Consider the following 23,324-nt stretch of genomic DNA (forward strand, 5'->3'; position numbering starts at 1 on the left):
TAACATGTAAAGTTTGCAAGCTTGCAGCCAGCTGTAAATGAATGCTCTCCAATATCTTCTGAGACGTGATCACGGTTTAGTCCTAGCCTGTACACCTCGCATTATAAAACTTAGCTAAAGGATACGAATAGTTCCATTTTATATATAAAACTGTACCTTGTTATTTATTTTGTCCTACTCCATTAGGTCAAACTGAAGTTGGAACATATAGCCTTTCTGTCTTGGTTGGGAAGGTATTTGACAGCATGATGCAGCAGCTGATACACTCATTTGGGAGCTTGGGACTGAGCCTTCTGTAATCAAACAAGAAGGCTCTGCATTCATACCCGTGTCACAGATCATGCTCGCTGTAAGCTGGAACAGAATAGCTGTCAGCTTAAGCTTTGATTTCCAATTCCATAAAAGCTAGAAACATGAGAGAGAGAGAGATGCAGCTTGATGGCAGAAAGAGCCTACAGAAGTGACAAGACTAGTTTTAATAAGCTTCAGTAAGGATGCTCATAATGTGATACTACAATTCTTCATGTATAATGCTGTATTAAAAACCAAAAAATCCAGTTCATTTTTGAAATACAGAATGCAGCAGGCATTGCATCTTGATAACATATAAACCAGGCGCAGTGTTTAAAGTCTCAGTGAAGTGGTACAGAGAGACAGAAATTTTATCCTGCATGTGCTGTAATGATTTTAAGGACAGCGTGCAGTGTGTTGTAATCAGTTAACTATAGGATTTACTTGAAAAATGAAAAAAGTATGCACAAATCTCATGCTTTGAGACATGCAGAGCACAGAAGGATTCTTTTCACTTCTAGGCAATCTGCATTACTAAATATACACTATTTCTAATGCAAAATGATTTTCTACCTTGCTGTTGCCCTGCTGTTATTGGCAGTCCGAGTATTGATGACTAAGTGACCACTAGAGCTCAGTTGGTTCTCATGCATATCACAGTAATTCCTCCAGGTTGACAGAGTAGACAAATTCGGCTGCTCTGATCCCTGCATGGTACGCTGGCTGAATACCATTAATCCAATCTATTCACTAATCCTTCCATTTTTATAAGTTAATTTGATTTCGTGAGCTCCACTTTAACTCTGATCCTTAGCACGTTTTAGAGCTTCCACTTTATGGGCAACAGCAGCAAATCATGGATAAAACCCAAGCCATCAAGAAGCATCAACGATTAGACACTGAACAACAAAGATCGTGCACCTGAGTCAGTGACTATTAATCATTCTATCCCAGCAGTGTTACAGAAGAGTAGGAAGGATGTCTGAAACTGCTTCAAATTAACAACAGCCCTTTGGTGAACGTAGGAAGTTTGGCAGCACAAATCATGACCAAAAAAAAAAAAAGAAACACCAGAAGGGTTGGTTTTAGGTGTCCAACTTAAGAACCTTGATCCAGACACCAAAGAGAAGTCAGGTGTTTGAATGTCCTTCTGCAGGAAACCCTGACTATGTAGGAACCTGAACTTACAGCTCTATTACCTCGGGCGAATTAGGCAGCATGAGTGACCCCTTCAGGCACTGTACATCTCTGAGCAGGAAACAAACACCCGTACAATTAACAGCAACTTTCCAAGGGTCAGACCACAGTGTGTAAAACCAGAATGTTACCACTGAATTGCCACTAACACAAAACTGAGCTGAACACAATCTGACCCCCAAATGACAGCACAGGTTGCCACAACAAAATAATCAAATATCCGAAGTTATGTATTTCCCTTTAGCTTTCTTTTGTTTGGAGACTCACTCCCTTATGAGTAAACTTTTCATTCAAACCTCAGTTGACAGAAATCTATAGTCAGTGAAACTGCAGGGAAAGGTCTGTACACAGTAACTACTCTTTAGAGAACAGGCTGACCTTTACAGACATTAAAAAAAACAAGAAGGGCTGATTGATGCTGTGTGGTACGCGCTCTCCAAAATATTAAAACCAAGAAAGTCATGGAAGGTTAGTTTATGAACATGAAGTATGAGAAATTGTGTCAGTGGATAGTGGGGTAGGAAAGAGGAAAGGGTGAAAGGGTGAAGTATTTAGAGAAGAAAAGCTATTTCCTTGGCTGGAAGAGAAAGACCATAATGTGAATTTCTGTTAAATGGAAACAAAACACAAACCCATGTTATCTAGAGCAGGGCAGTTGCTAAAGTCTCTGTGACTCAGTTTCAAAAATTTGGGTTACAAAAGTAAGCTATAGTATAATATTTTTAATTAGAATAAGAAATATATTTGCAATCTCCAGAGAATCATTACTTGCAGTTTAGCCACTACCATTTTTAATAGTGATAAGTACAACGTAACCTGTCTGTTTCAGTCTGCCTGTGTCTTGTCAACCTAAACTACAGGCAAAGATGTCAAACCTTGCGGCTTTTTCTCTTTCCTTTGCTTTGTTCTAATTTACTCTTCCCCCAGAAACGTACAGAGGAGGTGTTTCACCCTAGATACCTCTCCTCCTATTGCTTTCTGGAATGGGATGGTTTTGTGTTTCAGCGCTTCAGGAATGTTCTGGGTAATCATTCCCATTTCACCCCTCATTCAGTAGACAATTCAGTAGACACCCCTCAAATTGCAGTGCCATGTTCAGCTGAAAAAACAGATACATCTCTCCCACATGGTAGATTGGGGGGAGGTTAGCACTGTTGCCCTTGCTAGTGCTGGAACAGTTCTCTCACTCAGGAGTCCCAGGGGGCTAGAAAGACCCTTAAATTTCATTTGCTGCAGTTAAGAGACTTAACATCTGTATTATGCAAGGACTGTTCAGCTGCGCCAGGCTGAAGGGCAGAGATAATGAACAGGACTTTGATGGTAGGTGAAGAACATAAAACTTGCTTACTGACCCTGCTGAAGTAATACAGGGAGCATAATGTGCTCTTGAGGTCTTTGTGAATAAACAATCGCACAGGCTCAAAATTCCATGAGAGAGATGAGCTTTCCAGATCTCTGTCCTTTTAGGGTGAGCATCCATTCCTAAACTGCTACATACCAGTGACAATTTCAACATCTTCTTAGCTCCCTTGCACCAAATCTATCTTTCTATCCACAGCAGCCCGTCCCTAGGCACAGCACACCCCATGCCCACACCATAGCTCAGTCCTGACACAGGACTCGCAGGAAGTATGCCAAGAATACTAGGTGAATTCCTAATAAATGTGGTCTAGCACTTCAATTAACAACAAGGATCTAGAGACTAGGCACCCACATAAATGGAGCTCATCCCAAAGTGGGCCTCCTGGGCTCAGCAGAGAAGGCCACATGCCTCCAAAGCCAAAAACCCACAGCTGGGTATTCCCATCCCTTCTGCAAGTGAGGAAGAACCCAGGAAGGATGAGTCTTCATTTCATCAGGCTTGCAGGGGAAACCACATCACTCATCCAGCAGTAATAGGACACATGCAGTTATTTACAGACTGGTACCACAATATCTCTGAAGCAAAAGGCACAAGCCCACAATACCTTCGTGATATTGTAAACTAGGTCCTACCCATGTAGTGAAAGCAATGTCCAGAGCAGTATTTTAGTGCATACTGTTGTGTACTGCTGTGCTTTTCATAGGCTTTACATGTAGTTTCCAGAACTTGGCAAAAATAGCTTTTGACAGCAGCATAGCTATCTGGCATTAGACCTGTTTGCAAGCAGGACAGTTTGGAGAAAGTTAAGGATCTTATTGTGATCCTTCAAGTAATCTGGAAATCTGAGGTAAAAACCTGAGATCACTGAAATCAAGAACCATTTTGATTTCAGTGGGACAGTATCTCTCCTCTGTTTTTAGGTAAGAACACAGATCACATACTTCTAGAAAAAGAAGTTAATAATCAACATGTTACAGACTATTTTGCCTCAAACTGAAGCACAGTGCTGTGTTAATGAAATACGGAAGTGCATGTACACGTCTTTGAGTCGGCTGTTGGATAAGGGCTGAACGAAACTTGTGTTGAGAAGAATAAACTTTCCAGAAAACTACCAAAAGCAAATCTATGATCGTGGTAGGAATCTACATTAAAGGGTCAAAAGAGGCTGGCGAAACCAGTGCAGCAAGGTGTAAAGATATTCAGGTAGAAGAGAGAAAAGAAAAGTCATCCAACAATAAAGAACCCCATTCAAAATCTCAGCCTTCTTGATGTGGACTGATTTTCTGAGATGCTGAGCTGGGTTTGACAGGTGCTCAGGACCACTGAAAATCAAGCAAACTTACTTAATTCCTGTGCATTATCCAACACACCGCATAGCATCCCATTCATTCCAGCTGCAGACAAATTATTGAAAACTTTCACATTGTTTCTGGCCGCAAACTATAATTATTTACCATAGGTGTGGCCTCTGTGAAATCCATCAGAAGGTCACCTGGCTCCAGAGCAAAAGTACTTCCAGCATCTGTGGAACTCTAAAATGAAGGAGAAACTCAGCTTTGAAAAAGCATTTAGTTTCTACAATCCTATGGTGGGACTGTTTTGTTTTATTTTGTTTTTAATTCTTTGAAGCATAAATTGCCAAATGGATTACAAATTGCACACATATTTTTTTAAATATGGCTACTCAGGAGAGACAGACAACAAAACCATGCAACTTTGAGATCAAGTTAAACATTAATTTAATTCTGATCTACTGACCTCCAAAGTTGTTGAAAACCTATTATTGATTTCAGCTGGGTCTTGAAGCAGGCTCTGAATGTCTTCTGGCAGTTGCACTTACAACATATGTTAAACGTGTTGATACTACTACGCACTACAAAGTACTCTGAAAACTACTCTGAAATGTGGAATTACTTCATCTAAGAAAAACATCACTTGCAACTTCCTCCTAGCCTTCCTAAATGCTCTCCAGCTGACATAAGCTCATCTCTTTTCACCTTACCTTGCCACCAGGCGAAAGCTGTGTTTGTCCTTCTGACGTCTGTGGTGTGCACATTTTCTGTGACCCAGGAGATGCTGAAGACACAGACGTTGATGCTGCTGCTGCTGCCAGTGCTGGAGGAAGGTCATCTTCATCACTGCGGTTGAGAAAAAGAGATCTTCTCATTAGAAAATATGACTTGACTTTTAACTGCACTTGTTCTAGAAGAGGCACTAGAAGCTCTGTTTACTCTTTCATCTGTAATGCGGTATTTATAGCTAAATTTGCAACTGAATTAAATTTATTAAACTTTAAAGATTCCTTGAAAGTCAATTGGCTAGTCAACTCTCATCTACAAATGGAAACCTAATGGGTCTGATGTGTAAGCAGTGTTTCTATGGAGCATGTTTATGTGAATACATGAACTTATTTGATATTACTTTACTTTAATGTTGATATTCTCTTCTACAGAGGCTGGCTTTATTGATAATAACAGAACTCGTTAGATCCATCCATGAGACCGACTGCTTTACTGGCTTAAGTGTAAGGGGAATTTGGCACTCATTACACAGTTAGTCCATAATGTTATTTTCAAACTGACTGTAAAAGGATTTTGATCAACTCCAGAAAGGTGCTCTGTAGAAAAATTCTTGTGAGGATATGTTTTTTTTTTCTGTCCAATTTATTTAGTTTATGGAGAAAAGATTTTATTTAAAACCATGTTGCACACTTCCCTTGGGCTGTAGGAGAGCAAGCTGAGCTCTTTCCATCTCACCTAACATCACCACTAAATGAGAGACAGTAGAGAATATATTACTTTCATTTACTTTTGTAGAGCCCCACTGGCTACAAATCATTGCAATCAGTCAGCCCTGGGTCAGAATTTTTCCAATTGCTAATTGGAATTGCACAGAAATAAACAGTTACAGTCCGGCCTACAGAACCTTTAGTAGTAGGAATGACGTGTGAAAAGGAAAGACTACAGTTTGACACTCTAAAGAATGGGGGAAAATGACTTCTTTTCTGCTCAGAAGCATAAATTTTAACTACCAATTAAGTAGTCTCAGTGCACAGAACCCTGCCATGCCAGTTTGACAGACGCTTGCAGAACACAACCGTACTTGGTTTAGCGTTACCAGAAGTCGGCAGGATTGTGCGAAACAATACTTCAAAACTACATTACATACAGGGTATCTAGCCCTGTGGTGGATTGTTTGAGTGACAAAAAATGATTTTTTATAATGGCACAAAGATATGGCCATTAATATTATCTTTTTCATGGTTTATTTTTTATTTGTTCTGGGAAAGGCTAGAATTTATCACCAGAGCATATACAATATGTTGTTTGCATTTTGGAAAGAGAATGCAAAATCTGTTGGACCTAATAAGAACGTGTTTTCTTAACAAGCCAAATTTTGGTTGTTGACCTAGTTAATCTCTCTTTCAGAAATATGTAGCTGACATTTTCTCAGCTCTTGTTCCCCACTCTCAGTAGGAACACATTGGCACCCTCTCCATCCTTGCTGGGTAAAGCTGTTCTGTTGCATATAAGGAAGTGGAAAATTGTCGAGAACTTGCCAGTTCAGAACGGCTTCTTCAGATCTGCAAACTAAAGTGTTAGCCTTTAGTCTTATCAGTTATCAAGCTATCAACATGCTAGCTAAAACTCTGAGCATTGGTCTTCTTCATTGCCTACCTTGAGGTATCTATTTTCATTATTCTATGTCCAATTACCAACATTCATCCTCCTTTAGTGGTCACTTTCTATTTACAGGTAAATACAGCTTTTCCGGACCCACCCTACTCTAGAGCAAATCTTTTTTTCTCAGTTAGAAATCACTGATTTTAGACTTTATTGTTATAATGGAAAATCTGTTTTGACATACATAGTGTCACTGAAGTATCCTGTAACTCAAAATTGTCTACATGTCATAATCCTGCTCTCTTCCTTTTTCTTTTTTTTTTTTTTTTTTGCTGTGTAGTTGTTGGAGAACCAAGTTTAACAACTCCTGTAGGTTAAAGCTCAAATCAAAGAATCTTCCAAGTATGCATAAAAAACCTGTGACTGTGCCAGCAACAGGACATAGTTTTCTGTGTGTTCAAAGAGGACCATCAGCTATCATGCTCTTTTCATTATCTGCCATGTGCACAGCATAACATAATTGATCCTTTCAGTGTCACAGCCTTTTCCCTTACTGACTATGTAGAAATCCCTGCATTACATAAAAATCTGATAAATCAGAAGCATCTTGAAGTATGTAGGGGACTTCCTTCTCCTGGCTTTTAGACAAAAGAGGTAGTAGGAATGGTTTATCATCCAAGAAAAAGCCTACTGGTGTTTGAGGTCTGCTGGGCATAGTGAGTAAGGAGGCTTTCAGGCCTTGAGAAACCACTCCTAGGAAACGCTGTCAAGTTATGTGTCATGCATTACCTTCAGAATTAGCAGACAGGATGGGAATCTGAGTTCTCTTCCCAGCTGAGCGGTCAATTCCCATCTCTGGTCTCATTTTCAAACCATACTGGCTGATGTATAGTAAAAGAGCCTGTGTCATGGTCTGCTTACCAAGCTGTGGCTGCATTCCCCTATGTTAGCCTTGGTTTCTTGAACAAGTAAAGATCTGGCGTCTTTACTTCCTACCTTCAGTTTGATTCATTCTTCTGTTTCTCCTAAATAATTTTTCAGTTTTAGTGATGTAGATCGTTATTTTTGTTCCATATCGAAAGCCAGCATTATTGACAATGAGACCAAAAATAATTACATATTGATATTTACTAGAAACCTTTTGGATGGGAGGAAATCTTGCTGACTGTGCTATATATTTAGTGGCACTAGAATGTTCAATTGCTAGAGGTACTAACAATTCCACAGAGAAAGCATATATAACTTTATTCTTGTATTAGTGAATTTATGCTGATACTAATTTTTTTTTCATTACCTACTCTGTTTAATCCTCTAGTTTCTGATGGCCTGAACCATCTGATGGTTTTGATGGTTCATGTGAAGGACAAATCAACACACTAATTTCCACGTTTATCTCTAGACTCTAAAATTAGATGAATTGGGTGTAAATGGGATGCCAAATCTCTGTAGGCACAGATCAGTCTTGCCAGGAATAACTTAGCTGCCATAGCTGTAGTGTGCTCAGTAATTTCTGCATGTGACAAAATCACAGAGAGAGAGAGAGCTCCTTTCCTGGAGGGAATGGCTGAGCACAGCTTGAACACCCAGCAGCTAAGGACTGTTTCCCTCATTTTGCAAATGTGATTGTAATGAAGCAGACAGAGCAGCCTTCTCCAACTCACACCAGGTCTTTGACATTTCATGTGGAAAAGAGATTGTTAATTTCTAATCAATAAGCTCCAAAAAAAGCAAAGGGGCTGCACATCACAGGTTAGTAACTGCAGAGAGATGGCAAATTCACCAAGTATTAAAAGCTTTAAGATTCTCAGAGATGAAAGGAATGGTAGCAGCCTAAGATCATTATCATGTAATTGCACTCATGCCTTTCAGAAAGCATAGCTAGAGCAATAATTAGCATCTCCTTCTTTTACAGCTGTAGCAGGCAAAAACATAAAGATAGTGTTATACGTTACTCACAAGCTGTACTGTCTTGTTAACTTCCTCACACGAGAAACTTTAATTTCCTGCTTTTCTGTAGAGCCAGATGATGGCGTAGTTTCAGGTCGCACTGGAGCTGGACTTCTAAAAATAACAAGAAAAATATTTGTGACACAGTCTTTATTTAAACTACTTCAGGCATGTTAACAAAGTTCTAACTCATCAACACATGTTTATCTTGCAAATTGGCAAGTGCTCATTGAAGTTCATCCTTTTGTTCCATTTTTAGCCCACAGGCCAGTGTGCATGAACAGAAAAGGACATGCGAATACTCTCCTGTGCACTGCATGCCTTTTATGAAAGCAGTGACTGATTAAGAATACAGAACCTATGTAAAAGCCCATGTGAAAGCATTGCTGTTTCCAAAATACAACATTTTAATAATGCCCAGCTATTTGGTCATGTCAGAAATATTTTTACCCCAAAAGCCTTTAGCAAAATTAATTTTATGGATTGCAAAACCTGCTCTGCTTAAAATAGACAGATAAAGTTTAATTTTGGGTAAAAACTGTTTCGGAAAGAACAGTTCAAGGGAAATGAACTAATGGATTTGATCCAAAAAAATATACTTATTAGAAATAAATGCAAAACTGAGACATGTTTCAAATGCTCATGAATGTGAAACACAACTGCAGAGCTCCAGCAAAGAACAGAAATGGGAATGAGGATACCCATGTAAAAGGATCTGCTCCTCAACCATTTATTCTTAGACTTGACTAAGACCTGGATGCAAGAATTTCATGACCTTGGAAAGAAACATTTTCAGTCATGAACTAAAGTGACATGAAGAGAAATGAATTATCTTAAATAGTACTTTTATTCGAAGCAACATATTATGATTAAGTATACTGCATGTGTATTGGAAATGCTATAAACACAATAAATATGCCAAATATTGAAGGAGCAAATTCAAAGTCTTGATTAACAAATAACGCGTGGGCTGTTTTCTACGATCTAATCTGAAGTCAGATGCTATATTAAGTACCTAAGTAGTCCTGCTGATTGCCAGTGGGACTACTCATGCACTGAGGGACATACCACAACTGGCAGAAGTGACTCAACCTTGTCTCTAAAATTATGCATTTGGGTTGAATTTTTTTCTTGATCCACCTGCAAATCAGTCTTATAAAGTCATAATCAGATAAGCACACAATCTTCAAAACTGCAGTTCCCTCTGATGCTGAGGTGGGCTTAAAAATGTATTAATTATCTGATAACTTCTGATCCTGTTGTCCGGATACAACTGAGCACATTAGGAAGGCATAGCCTTTATATATAGCCTTATATTTTCAGCTTTCCTATGTGTTTCTTTGTCATTGCATACAGATCGTAAGATGAAAGAATTCTGCAAGAGTACTAAGGACACGCAAATCATAAACAAGATGCAACTAGTTCCACTTCTTGTGCAAAACCTCTGATCAAGTGTTTTCCTGCTTTTTGGTCCCATTAATTTCAAGAAGCCAGTACAGATTGCAACACAATTCAGATCTCATTAGAATCATAGAATTCTAAGAGTTGGAAGGGACCTCTGGAGACCATCCAGTCTAACCCCCCTGCAATGAACAGGGACACCACACAGCTAGAGCAGGCTGCCCAGGGCCTGATCCAGCCTCACCTTGAAAGGCTCCAGGGATGGGGCATCAACCACATATCTAGGCAAACTGTGCCAGTGCCTTACCACCCTCCCTGTAAAAGATTTTTTTCCTTCTATCTAACCTAAAGCTACCCTCTTTGAGCTCATTCCCTCCCAGTTTCAGGGTCAACTATTTATATCTGAGATTTACAATAAGATTAATGAAGAACAATCCAGCCTGATTTGCAGACTTCTTACTGAGTTTCCTAGGCTGGCAGTTAAGGAGAGAAAAGAGCCCAAACCACCTTTTCTTAAAAATCTCCAAGTCAGTACATCTGATCTGGAAATCTGTGAATCAACATCATGATGGAAGCCCCTAACGACAGTTTCAAGTCAGGCTTTCAGAATGGATGATTGCTCCAGTTAGACTGCTCTTTAGACAGCTTGTGCTAAACCAAAAGTAGCTTTTGACAACTGAAAAAAAATGTAAGCTACAGTTATCCAAAGTGATTTTCAGTTCAAGTTCTGACATAAGTAGGATAAATATGTGAAGTCCTTTTTAATGACTGGATCTGATGGTCAAATCCTCAAGGGGTGTGAATGTGTATAATTCCATTATTTTCAGCTCACAAGTTCAGAAACATATCAGATAAAATTCTTGCCCTGAGTGACCAGTTCCTACAATTCTCCAATACCTTTCTATAGCGATAGTTTCAAATGCTAAACCTCTCCCACCAACTCGAGGAAGCAGGAGCAAAAACAGTGATATCAACTACGCTGAAAAATGTGCTTAAAAATTATAATGAGCAACACACTCATACTATCAAGGGACTCAGGAAACAGCACAGTAACAAATCTATTTCTAGTTCATTGCCACTCCAAATTTCTGAAGACAGCATTATAATCTGTGATGAAAGTATATCAGATATTTTAATAGAAATGGAAAATTGAAATGATCATTTCAGTTCCTTCAGAAAGGTTCATTTTACAAAGTCTGTATACCTCCTTTGATTCCTTTGGTTTGCAATCTTAAAAAAGGGGAGGAGGTGGGACTTTTGAAGCAGTTATCTTAGTCCTCAAGAAAGAGGACTAAGATAACTAACTAAGATTCCTTTTAAGGAAAAAAAACACCATGCCATTTTGTAGCTAAGGCAGTTTATAATCACTACAAAGAAACAGAAAGGAAACTGATTTGAATACCTGAAAAGTTTGGACATTTTAAGTCTGATTTTCCCTTGTAAAAGGTTCCCATGAAAAATTTCACTCAGCTGTGATTAAAGGTGATCAGGAACCAAGTGACCTATTCTCTAATCCAAAATCTTCTTATCTTCCTTTGAATGCCATACATGTTTGAGTGAACAATTAAAGAAAAAGCCAAGATGCAGCACCACAGGACACACCTTTTCAAGTGATTGCAATGACTCAGATGAACTTCACTTGTCTTTTGTATCACACCAGTGAAGTATCCCACTCACTTATCCTGCAAAAACCATACAATTTTAAGAGTAAAAACCTCTATTATTGTAAAATTTTGACATCGTTTTTTGTTTGAGGCTGGGTGCAGCGACTACCTGCTGATGATATTTATCACGCCTCTGGGAGAGACCAAAGTACCACTTAATGGCATATTTCCAGCAGCTGCAGGTTAGCTGGTGCATAAACTGATGTGATCTTGGAACAAAAAAGAGCAGTGGCAGTGCCTCCATCAGAGGAGGCTGGCTGAACCTATTCTACTATAAGCACAAGATGTAATGTTAGACTGCTTCTACCCGCTACAGAGATTGATTCTCACCCTCATTAAAACCTTGCTAGTGTAGTCCTTCCAACACCAGCCTAAAATATCCCTGACAACTCCTTTTTCATCTCCACTGTACGCTCTCCCCAAGTGCACTTCCTCGGTTCTAAACCATTGCTACCCTGACTTCAGATACCAGAGGCAAGAAGTGCTGAGCTTGATCAGCTTGGAGCCTTATCTATCTCACTGGTATTCCTGAAAAAGAAGCAACTTTAAAGAAGAATGGCTTCTATTGTTATCTTTTGAATTCTACAGCCAGAATCTATTACCTTAAATGAAAAGGTAGGCTTCTTAAAGAGAAACCTTGCCATAATTTTCCCTCTTTAAAGAGAGTCATTATGTGTGATATGACCGTTTGTAGTGTATGGCCCCATGTGTAGTAAATTCTGCAAGCCTGAACAAAACCTGAAATGTTGGAGTTCAAGATGACATAGACTTCAAAAAAAAAAAAAAAAAAAGTCCAGTATATTATAATTCCTTTATAAAGTTCAGTTTCGGTGTCATTAATTCATAAGTATCCTTTTCTCTTGTGTAAGTATCTAACCACCTGAGCATAAAAACGAAGGCACTGATCTAAGATGGAGTTACTAACAACTTGGCACCTCACATAGAAACATATCACCTCCTGGTGAGAATGACACTAACAGGACTGATGTCAGCATGCGGCAGTAGCTACCTCTGCAACGAGAACCCCAGCACAGCATGCCTTGCTGAACCAACTAAGTTCTAAAGAGACACCCCCAAAACAGGGCTGCTGAGAAATTCAAAAAAGCAGCCTTCAATAAAGCCACGGAGATCAAAATTGCTAAGACAAGAGGCAGAGGTTAACAGTTCCATGGTTTACAAGGATACAGCCACCTGCATGAAGGTTGACTTGTATTTACATGCTGATTTATGGGAAAAATAAAATACTAGTTGATTTTTCCTTCACAGATTCCGTTGAGTGGTAACATCATTATGAAATCTTCAGGAGAAAAAAGATGGAAAAACGAAAGAAGAGGAAAACTATTTGATAGATGCCTTCTCTTGTGTATCAGTGACGTAGACTAAAATGTAAAGCAAACAGTCTGCACTCTAAAGGTTTCATACCATTGTTTCTTTTCCAAAACTATGGCCATCTAAAGCTAAGAAACAATAATTTGTGTCCTTTCACTCTGACAGGCCAGCTTTTTCTAGAAGAAATGTTTAGCCCCCAAGATTATCTGGACATTTGAAAGCTATTGCAGCATCACATTTTCAGAATAAAGTTGTGGGCTTTTTTAATTCTTGTACCTTGACTGGGGTATTTCATCAATTTTGCCTCATCTGGAAGGTCTGAGTACTACTCCTTTCTCCGTAGTTCTGAGATTAAGAATGTAATTGATGCAGAAATCACTGGTTGAGGTTCCTTGTTCTGTCTTGTAAAACATCAGAGTAGCTGACCTATCAAGATATCCACTGGAGTGAGGCCAAGGTGATGTGCATTTAGGTATTTAGTTCGGGTTTAGTAAAGCTGGTTGAAATTTATCAGTTGGAAAATGACTTTTTTCTTTTTTTTTTATTTTTTTAAGATGGAAGTTGAGTGAAAAATCAGCTTTTTAAAACAACTGACTTTTTTTAAGAAAAACTAAATATATATATAACATGTTTAGTTTTCCAAAAACATTTCATACTACATTTAGAAGGAGATATTTATTTATAATTAAAAAGAAGTATTTTCGACTCTGCCTCATTGAATTAAGTCCGTTGTGATTCTATGAAAACAAAACCTGCTTGGATTCACTGAAGTCCATGTCAGGGAAGACCAAACACATAATTTTTTATCATCTTCAATTTTGGCCTAAGTGTTCTTTTGTACACATCTATTTGTTCAGGGAAATGAATTCCTTGACTTGAGGACAGAAATTGCCCATAACGGTCCAGATGATTTGTATATTCTTAGCTTCCAAATGCCAACATGGACATCATCTTCCACAGCTCCCACTGGATGACCTAGAACTTCAGCTCTGTGATGCTTATAAACTATCTACTTAGAAACTATCCACGGTCAAAACCCTGGACTTACAGGTCTGAAGTCATTTGACAGTTTTGTAAGATCTGTTATTAGATACAGTGACCAACAGAGCTTTGTGGACCACAGCTTGTCTATGAAATTCCTAAATAAAATTTGGTTTTGGGGTCTTGAAGTCTTGAATAGAAAGGGAAAAGTAGAAAGGGAAAAGCACAAGAAGGCCCCAAATGCCTGGTGTGACACATTGCTTTTGATGATACATGTAAGTTTTATGTAAGAACTATCATCTTTTCAGTAAGAAAAGGTGTAGGACATAGCCACATCACACTGAAAAGCAGAAAATCTCATAGTCTAGTGCACATCAGAAGCATAAGCCATGGCAGAGAAATCTCATTCTGACAATTTGCATGAGCAAGCTTACCCTGCACTGAAGAGCGCTTAAGACTACTTCTTCTCATTCATTTGTAGCTTGTACAACTTGATTTAATTTAATATTTTCCACCCTTCTTTTCTGGTGTGCAGCACCATCAAGCTGTGAGATAACATTTAATTTCATATTACATGTTGAGCAGCTTCTAATGTAATTAGTCTTAATGTAACAGCGTAATTTGGTTTTGGATGGAAAGATTTACAAAGAAAATTGGAATAAATGAATGCACAAAGCACCAGCTGGTGCTTATACCTACTCCCACAATCCTATGCTATCCTATAAAAGATGAGATAATTTGGATAACAAGGATCAACAAAGAGTGATGCAGCAGTTGGCCTAAACAGAAAGAAATTCACAGACAAATCCTGAACCATGTGGGATGTAAAGCATGCCAGAGCTGGTAACAATCCAAAAGCATGCCATAAGGGAAAACAAACATTGCAGTCCATAAATGTACCACGTGGAGCACAGTAGCAAATCACAACAGTGACAACAATGGTCATAGTTGATCAGAAAATGAGAGGACTTCAGATGAAGAAGGCTCTTTGTTGACAGCTTGGGCACCTACCTCAGAAATGCATGAACTTGCATTTAAATGTGTGATCAGTAATTTGCATGAGAGGCTGCATAATCTTCAGCCTTATAGGATTTCAAAATTCAGCAATACAAAACCACAGCTGACCTGATCTTGTGTTGGTGATGGTCCTGTTTTGAGCTGTTTTGAGCAGCTCTTGAAGACCTTCAACCATATCACCAGAAGCAGAGACGTAATGTGTCTAAACTTTCCTGAACAAGTAACCATGAAATAAAAGCATATTATCAGCAAATCGTGTCACCAGGATTCATGTCTTACACATTTGACTTCAATTGCTTAGCAAACTTTGCTCAACTTCAGGCATCCTTGCTAACATTTTCACTGGCTTGTCCCAAGACGAAAGCTCGGCTTGGCAAACAGGCTATGCATGATGAGAGTTGGTATTTTGATCTGTTCCAAAGTATCAGCAATTCCTAACACCTGTACTAATTCAGCCTAATTCTCCACACACTGAAATGAGTGCACCAGAGTGATACCAGGAATTATATTTAGCCATTTGAAGTAGAGAACAAAAGAAGAGATACACAGACCTTTAAATTAAATATAGCCAATCTCAGTGTATATGAATGTGTGCACATGCATTGTTGTAGTAGGCATCTTGCGGGGCTACACACACACTATAGGTGTATCCAGGTGGTCATGGCCAGAGAGAAAATAGATACTTAAAAGAGTTTTCGGGAGAGGTTCACACACAGACACTGGGGAAGTTGTATGGATTGTTCTTCTGTGTGGCAAAACACTGAACAAGGAGGGGAGTCACGAAAGGAATTCTCTTGATGAGATTCTGTGGATAGTCATATGGTTATTGCATTTAACAGATGAAGTAGGCTGGCAATTAAGTGGAAAATTTATCGAAAGAAAGTTCAGGAGGTTATCTGTCTAGCAGCCTGTCCTTATACTATGAAGTAGGTGAGGTTTATAAATGGCAAAGAGGTGACTATGTGATTCACATTCCATTGATAATGTCACAGGTGAGAAACCTCACAAGATGAGACAGGCTCTGATCAAGAGGAAGATGTGACCAGAGATAGCAATCAAGTGGGTGACAACAATTTTTATATTTTCTACAATATTTACATATGTTATACAAACTTTCTGGCAGACAGCCTGAACCCTGATCAGTCAAGGCTAAAAGAATCAAATAATAAAATCCAATTGGAGGAAGGTGATAAGAGCCTTACCAAAACTATACATAAGAACCTGCAGTAATCTCTGACCTGAATTACATTAGATATAAGGAAATTCCCTCTGAGCACTTCTCCTTCAATCTGGACACCGAGTTAGATGGCTGAGTGCAGGGAATTTTCCAACAGAAAGGCAATACCTTTGATACTTCCTCAAAATCCCTTCTGGCCCAATCAGTATCACGACAGATCCTCCTCTCATGACACTAAAGAAGAAAATGTTCTGTCAGAAAAACTTTTCTAGCTTTCATGGAAGACAAATTCCTCTTGCTGGTACATAAAAGGGACTGACTGACAAGATCCTTGCTTCCCTTCACCTGGGGAGCTGCAGGTTTTCCTGCAGCCCTTTCCATAGAGTATTGTTCTCTCAAATACTTTCCCAAATTGCTGGATTTCTAAGAGCATACAAAATTCATCCCTACAGAGGCTGTGAGCTACCACAGCTTCTTCTTAGCCTTTCCGACTCTATAGAGTAAATGTAGCCAGAGAACATGGGCTGGAGACATTAATTTGCAACCTGCCAACAAATTTGCTCCAGACTTGAAGGAGTAAAATGAGACTGTACTTAGCTCTCCTATACAGGACATCTCAAAAGAAGAACCATTAAAAAAAAAAAAACCAACAAAAAACAAAAAAAAATACTGCAAAATGACTGGCACTGCTAATTCCATACTAGACCAATGTTCACACAAACATATTTTTGCTACCTGCCATAAGAAAGTCTTCCTCACTATGCAAGGTGGTTTCATAGTGAGGTTCCACTATGGTGGTTGCATAGTACAACAGCAAGCTAGCTGTATTTCTTCCTGAATTGATATAGGCAGTATATAAAATAAAAAAATGCAAATGCATAAATAAATAACCTGTTTTTCCAGGTATTTCTTCTTTTATATAGAATCATAGAATCATAGAATTACTCAGGTTGGAAAGGACCTCAAAGATCATCAAGTCCAACTGCAGCCTAACCATAGTACCTTAACTCTAACAACCCTCCACTAAATCATATCTCTGAGCAATATATATAATATATAATATATTTACATTATATAAATATAATATGGCATTATGCTCTGCCTTGGCCAAATTTCTTATGTTCCAGCTGTAGCTGAGCTGTATTTCACTGTATGTATTATTTGGGTGTTGATGAAACCATGTGCTTCCAAGTCTGTTGCAACAGACCTGTAATAAGGACAATTCTAACTCTCCTTAGCAGGAGTTCTGAGTCTTATCAAGATAACTCGGGACTCCCCTATTTAGTTTGCTTTTGAAATTCCTCTTGCTTTCATTGCTCTCATTTGACTTTGTTCAGCTGAAGGTTTTGTCATGTCCAGCCTGGATGGACCCAGCTGAAGCACTGCCACTGTCCAGATCTGCTGCCCTGCTAAGGGTTATCAGCAAAGCAAAAAGCAGCAGAGTCAGCAAAGGAGATTCATGACTATGTTTCAATTCATAGTGCGCTATTTTAGCCTTAATTGCAGAATAAAGAGGGCATAAGCTGGGACACTGCAGCATGTATTGGGTTGACTGAGTCACCAGCTCACTGAATGAGAACCAGCAACCAGAAGAGCTTAGGGAAAAAAATAATAATAATTTCCAGAGGAGAGAGAGCCATAAAGACAAGTAGCTTCCAGAAGTAGGAAGGAGAAAAGACTGTACACCCTCCTGTGGGCCCACATCTTCCTGAAGCTTAATCTGATGTCTACATGTTAGGTATTACGAGGAAAATTGGGAGATAAATGTTCTACTTCCAGCCTGTGCATCTACTGACAGAACGAATTTCATAAGCCTTGTCCTTCTGAATGCGGAAAAACTACTGCAATTTCAACATCAGGCGTGGGCTTTTTTCTGCCCATATATGATGACTTAGGTATGGAAGGATATGCAGTTTGCCAACAGACACAGAACAAGGGTGAATAAGCCAACAGATACACAATGGCTTAGCATAAGCACAACATTTTACATCATTCTGAGGCATTGCCCAACAAGATGACTGGAGACCCGCTTGTAGCAAAAATGGTTATTCCACCCATATATATGAGTAATTGCTAGATGAACCAGAACTAATTCTATGAAGAGCTATAGCAATTGTTAGTCAAATTGAGTTTGCCATGGCAGATGCTAAAATAATTGCTCAGGGGGATTGCAGGCCATATCTAAGCAGTTAAATCATTACAAGTGTAATCTTCAGACTGGCAATGGATGAGAGAACAAGGTGGTAGCAAAGAGAGCATCGTTTTTTAATCAAACATACACTACTGCCTCTCTTCCTCATGTTCTATTTCCCTATCTGTATGAAGAATTCAACATTCTTCCTCAATCATTTTCACAGATGTTGTCTATAGGCACAGACACACACAAGAATGCCCTCAAGGGTACTTGCAAGAACAGAAATTAAATATTTCCTGAGGAGGGCTGTTTTACAAAGGATATTTGTGTATTTCTCAACTAATGCATAGAAAAACTCATAGGTGACTTGTCTAAATAGTATTAACTAACCCTAACTGACTCTACTCCCATGCAATTCTTAGCAAAGCAAAGTCTCATTTTTATCTATCCAAGTCTTCAAAATAGAGGTTACCTAGGACACTGGTGGCAAATACGTCACACACACTGGCTGTGTGCAGGCATGTGTATGTCCTTGCAGAACAGGGAGCCAATTGAAGGAGAAAGAGGATTGGTTAGGCAATGTATTTGGTTTGCATTATTCTTCAGATTATGAATGCAGGCTGTTAAAATGAGTCTGTTTCTGAGCATTGATTACTTGTATATTTGCACCTCCAGAACAGAGGCGCAAAGCAATAAAACAATACAATTTCATTTGTCACAACTGACTGTGGAGAAAATAATGCTTGACATAAACTAGATACAAATATTAGACACATCTACACCAGACTGCTGCATACTGAGACCTTCAGAGTGGTCGTTATGAGTTCATAAACTTGGATATATGCAAAAGAAAAAAGCAAAATGCAGCCTTTTGCATTGCAAACCTTTGCAGCCAGGTTGCCAACCTTCCTTATGCTGAATACTATATCACCTCACACAGCACACAACACATTTACAACTCAGCATGATGAAGAAGAGAATCTATCACAAACTGGGAAGTAGAAAGGTCTTCCTACAGATATTATGCAGAAAGTCAACAAAGGTCAGTAAGGAAAAAAAGTCTTTAGTTGTCTTCCAAACCAGGTTCTCCCAAACTTCTTCTGGAACTGACAGCAATTCAGCAAAGGGTGTTCATGGCAAAGACAATGAGTGAAACTCATTTCTATTAAACAAAGGAACAAGTCACTGCATAACATACGCAAATCATTTTCTCATCAGTCCTAAGAAAACGTTGTAGTGGACTAAAAATGGCAATGGTAGAGGAGAATGAGAGATTTGACATACCAGCCAGACTTTGCAGACCCTTGGACAAACAATGAGGAAAATCACTGCCTGCCAGGTTAGAAGGAATGGCTCTGCAGGATGTCCTGAGATGAGAGATTTGGGGTACCTAGACAATCCAGGGACTGTCACAGAAAGCAATATCATTCTTTCTCGTACATTCTCCTGCCTCAGCACCACCAACCATCCTCACCATCCTTCTCTCTGTAGCTGTTTTCACTACACAAACGTAGCACCTCTGCTAGTACAAACTGATCAGAAAGCAATTTTTGAATGAAATGTTTCTGGAAGACTTGCTAATTTATCACCTCCTAGGAAGGGTACACGCTTGAAAAAAAGGGTTGGCACATTTTCACCATTATAGCTGGTTTTTGCTCTGAGTTCAAAATAACTTCTCTTTTCAAACATAATTCGTTAGCCAGCCTTTCCTATAAGACACTACAGTGCCTTCTTTTAGTCATAAGAGTCAACACTAGAAAGTTATACTTAAAAAAAAAAAAAAAAAGATAACTAGTGCTTTGAGATATATAGCACAGATACATAAGCATACATATACAGCATGTGCATCAGCATAATCAGCTGATTAACAGTGATGATTGCAATGATAGAAATCCATACCTGACACTAAAGATGTCCAAAGTGATGGTACTACCATACGTTTAGATGGGGGCAATTTCCAAATACCTAAGCTGTAATCGCCACTCTAATCATCCGCCGAAAGACAGCATACTGTGCTATTCAAATAATCGTTAAATAAAATTAATAAGCCCCATCCATCCAAAGAAGAAAGACGGATATCCCCTACTAACAGAACAAAAGTACAATCCAAAGTAGTCACTCCTGCCTGGTAAGATAAGCAAATGAGTCACATTTTGAAGGCTGTATGCCAATCTTTTTTTTTCAACTAGAATACCTGCAGAAGTCAGAAAGAAAAACAAACACAAAGATATTCCATCCTGGATGCTTAACACTTTTCTAATCCAAAACCTATAAACACTGACAAGTGTTGCATAAGCTTTTCCAAGTTTGTCACTAGACTTGATTTTTTATTAACCTTGCTCTTATCAATTGTTTAAATATTGATACTCATCTTGACTTTTAGAATTGAGATTTTATTGATTCTTCAGCTATATCTGATTCATATGAACAAGATAAGGCCCTTTCTGTCAGACGTGTTCTCCTTGGGTCATTGCTTGATGGACTCATGATCTTTACACAGCAACTTGGGTATGAGCAAATGGACTTCTTGAGATAAAGTCTGTAAAATGGCTCACTAAATCATGTATTTATTTGATTTCCCTACGGACGAGAAGCAACAGACCTTACATTAGGGTCCTGCAGGCTGGAGGTCTTACTGGGATTTACAAAAGAGGTCTCTTCTTTCACAGCCTGTTAAAAGAAGGAGTTAAAGTTTAGTACAACAGCCACGCACTTAGGATTATATATGCTTACTTTAAAATATTCTTGTAAGTACCTCATAAAACTGCAATGACCAAAATGCCTCCTCTGCCCAGAATAAAAAGCACAGATATTTTTTAATCATCTTCGAACACTGAGATTCACTGTGATGAGCTACAATGTACAATACAAAGAGCAACAGTGATAGGAAGAGATTGGGAAGGGATAAAGTAGGGGAAGCAAAGGAATACAAATATTTATGTTTCTCCCAGAAAGCAGAAATAGTTAAAATCAGTTCAGGCGAACATGCTGATATTTGAGTTGTTCTTTCACTTGGAGTAAAATAAATATTTACGTAGTCTAATCAAAACCAAGTCAACTCGACAGCTTTTCATTCAGTCATTAGGAAAATATACTGAAAAAATGAGATCCCCTACAAATAATCACTCTGCACATGCAGTTCACAGAAAATCTCACCCATTACTGCTCTCTGCTAAATTACGGCATCCTGTGTCTCCCATATCATTTGTCTATAGAGTAGAAAATACTAACACTGCAAAATGACTTACATGGAAATTGCTTGATTACCCAGGAAACACCCAGTTCAGGCAGGTGTTAGTAGATTATAGTCTTCAACTGAGATGCAGGGCTCCACAGTCCATGTGTATATGCACATTTCAGGGCAACACTGCACCCCTCTATAGAAAATACCAGCTGAAGACACAAGAGTATCTCCAAATCAGTAATGGACTTGGCAGGCTCTGACATTTCCATTCTGCTAAATGGACAGATGGAGCTGATGCAGGTCTACAACAGAGTGATTCTTCAGTGCTCAACATCTGAACCATAATAATTTGAGGGCACTGGTGGAGATCAAATTGCATTAAATGTGTCAGTCTCATTCAGCTCAATAAGGATGAGACAGGTTCCTTCAAATCAAATCAAAGGATTTCACAGGCATATAAAAACATTGTAAATTTGACAAGACATTCCATTCAATGCAGATCGATACATTCCATTTGAGGGTGCTCATAGAAAAAACAAAAAAAGGAAATAAAGGCCTGAGTTTCTTCTATACCTTAGTAGTAAACTAAAAAACATCAGTAGTGATGTTCAGTGCTTGGGGAAATCACCCAAGCCGTGATACTTCCAGGTTAGCTTCCCCCTTGTGCCAGAGTGAACAACCCCCATGGCCACTTTGCAGTTCACTATTTATCAGCACCAGCCATGGTGGGAATAGGCGATGCATGCTTATATACACAACTACTTATGAGGTCCATTAAGCCCGGAAGCCTGGTAGAAAGTGAATTAATTCCTGGGCCTGCTCCAGTGCAGGCAAATAACTGAGGTGATGAGCTAGGCAGTATTTTGTGTTAAGGCTCTCCTCAACCCTGCACCTTGTATCTTAATACTGAACATTGACATCGTCAGCAGGTCTGTCCCTTTCCCAAGGGACTGGTTTGCACAGAGGAAGCTACTCTATGGTTATGTTTACACAAAGGATAACAGGACCAGCAGTAGGTACTTGTTCAGCATGGCTAAAATCCCCTGCAAATGCTCCAAATAAAGGGGGGGACACGATCACACCTTCGCCACCACTGTAACACAGCCACCAAATGTTTTACAGCTGAAGTTTTCAGTGAATTAGCATCATGCCATGAATAACTTCAGAACCAGCAGTGTTATTTTTTAATTTTGAGAAATTTGTAATCATAATAAATTCAGCTCAGTTCTAGAAACCCTGTTTTTTTCCTGCTGATCTCCTAGTAGCTCTGTCTAGCCTGGTATTTAGCCACAATCTAGTGCTTTCTTGAAAGGAAAGAACATGTATTTTTTTTTTATTTTTATTTTGTTAGGAATTGAAAGAAAGCATTGAAAATCACTCTTTGTTGACACAGAAGAGCATTGAAGTAATTTTTCTTTGTTCTGCAGAAATTATAATGCTTTTTATAAAGCTGTTGGGTTTCTGAAAGCTGTAAACATGAATCCACCCATCAGAAACTTAATACACAGCGTCTTTTTTCACACCGATGTCTTAGCAACATTTTATTGTTAAGCCTGACAAGCTAGCTGTTTATTATGTGTCAAATTGGCTACCTTTTAAAACTATAATTTTTACTTTATTCCAATTTTCACCAAATTAATTGAGCTGCATTTTGAGATGCACTTGAACGCAACAATAAAAAGAGAACATGGGGGTGGAGGATGCAAGGCAGGGGCTGCGACCAAGATTGAAATGATTAAAATTCCGCCTACTTAAACACCATAAGATCTCATTAGCCAGTTGAGAGGGCTTCATTGTATTATTCCCTAACAACTGGCCCCTGGTTTCTTATGTGCTCTGTGGCTACATTACCATCTTCTTTTGACTTCTCTGCAAAAGTAGGTTAAGCCTACTTCTGAAGAAGTAGTATACTCCTAAGCAGCATGACCAGCACTCTGAGAAACACCCTTTGTATTAATTTTCTCCATTATTACTCATGCCTCAGAGAACAGAAAAGACTGGGGTTCCTACAAATAA

The 23,324-nt window shown here is 38.8% G+C and overlaps 1 protein-coding gene across 4 annotated transcripts in view; it reads right to left on the reverse strand.

Moving 5' to 3' along the window:
* EPB41L4B (erythrocyte membrane protein band 4.1 like 4B) overlaps positions 1-23,324 on the reverse strand; it is a 169,153-nt gene that overhangs the window by 25,425 nt on the left and 120,404 nt on the right. For all 4 annotated transcript variants that reach the window (XM_015282344.4, XM_046935227.1, XM_046935212.1 and 1 more), the window contains exons 19-22: positions 20,727-20,794; positions 8,431-8,535; positions 4,854-4,989; positions 4,306-4,383 (exon numbers count right to left, since the gene is read on the reverse strand). In XM_015282344.4, the coding sequence (XP_015137830.2) occupies positions 4,306-4,383; positions 4,854-4,989; positions 8,431-8,535; positions 20,727-20,794 (387 nt within the window). The remainder of the gene's footprint in view (positions 1-4,305; positions 4,384-4,853; positions 4,990-8,430; positions 8,536-20,726; positions 20,795-23,324) is intronic.

The sequence above is a fragment of the Gallus gallus genome, chromosome 2 (assembly GCF_016699485.2).
Source record: "Gallus gallus isolate bGalGal1 chromosome 2, bGalGal1.mat.broiler.GRCg7b, whole genome shotgun sequence".
NCBI classification, from domain to species: domain Eukaryota; kingdom Metazoa; phylum Chordata; class Aves; order Galliformes; family Phasianidae; genus Gallus; species Gallus gallus.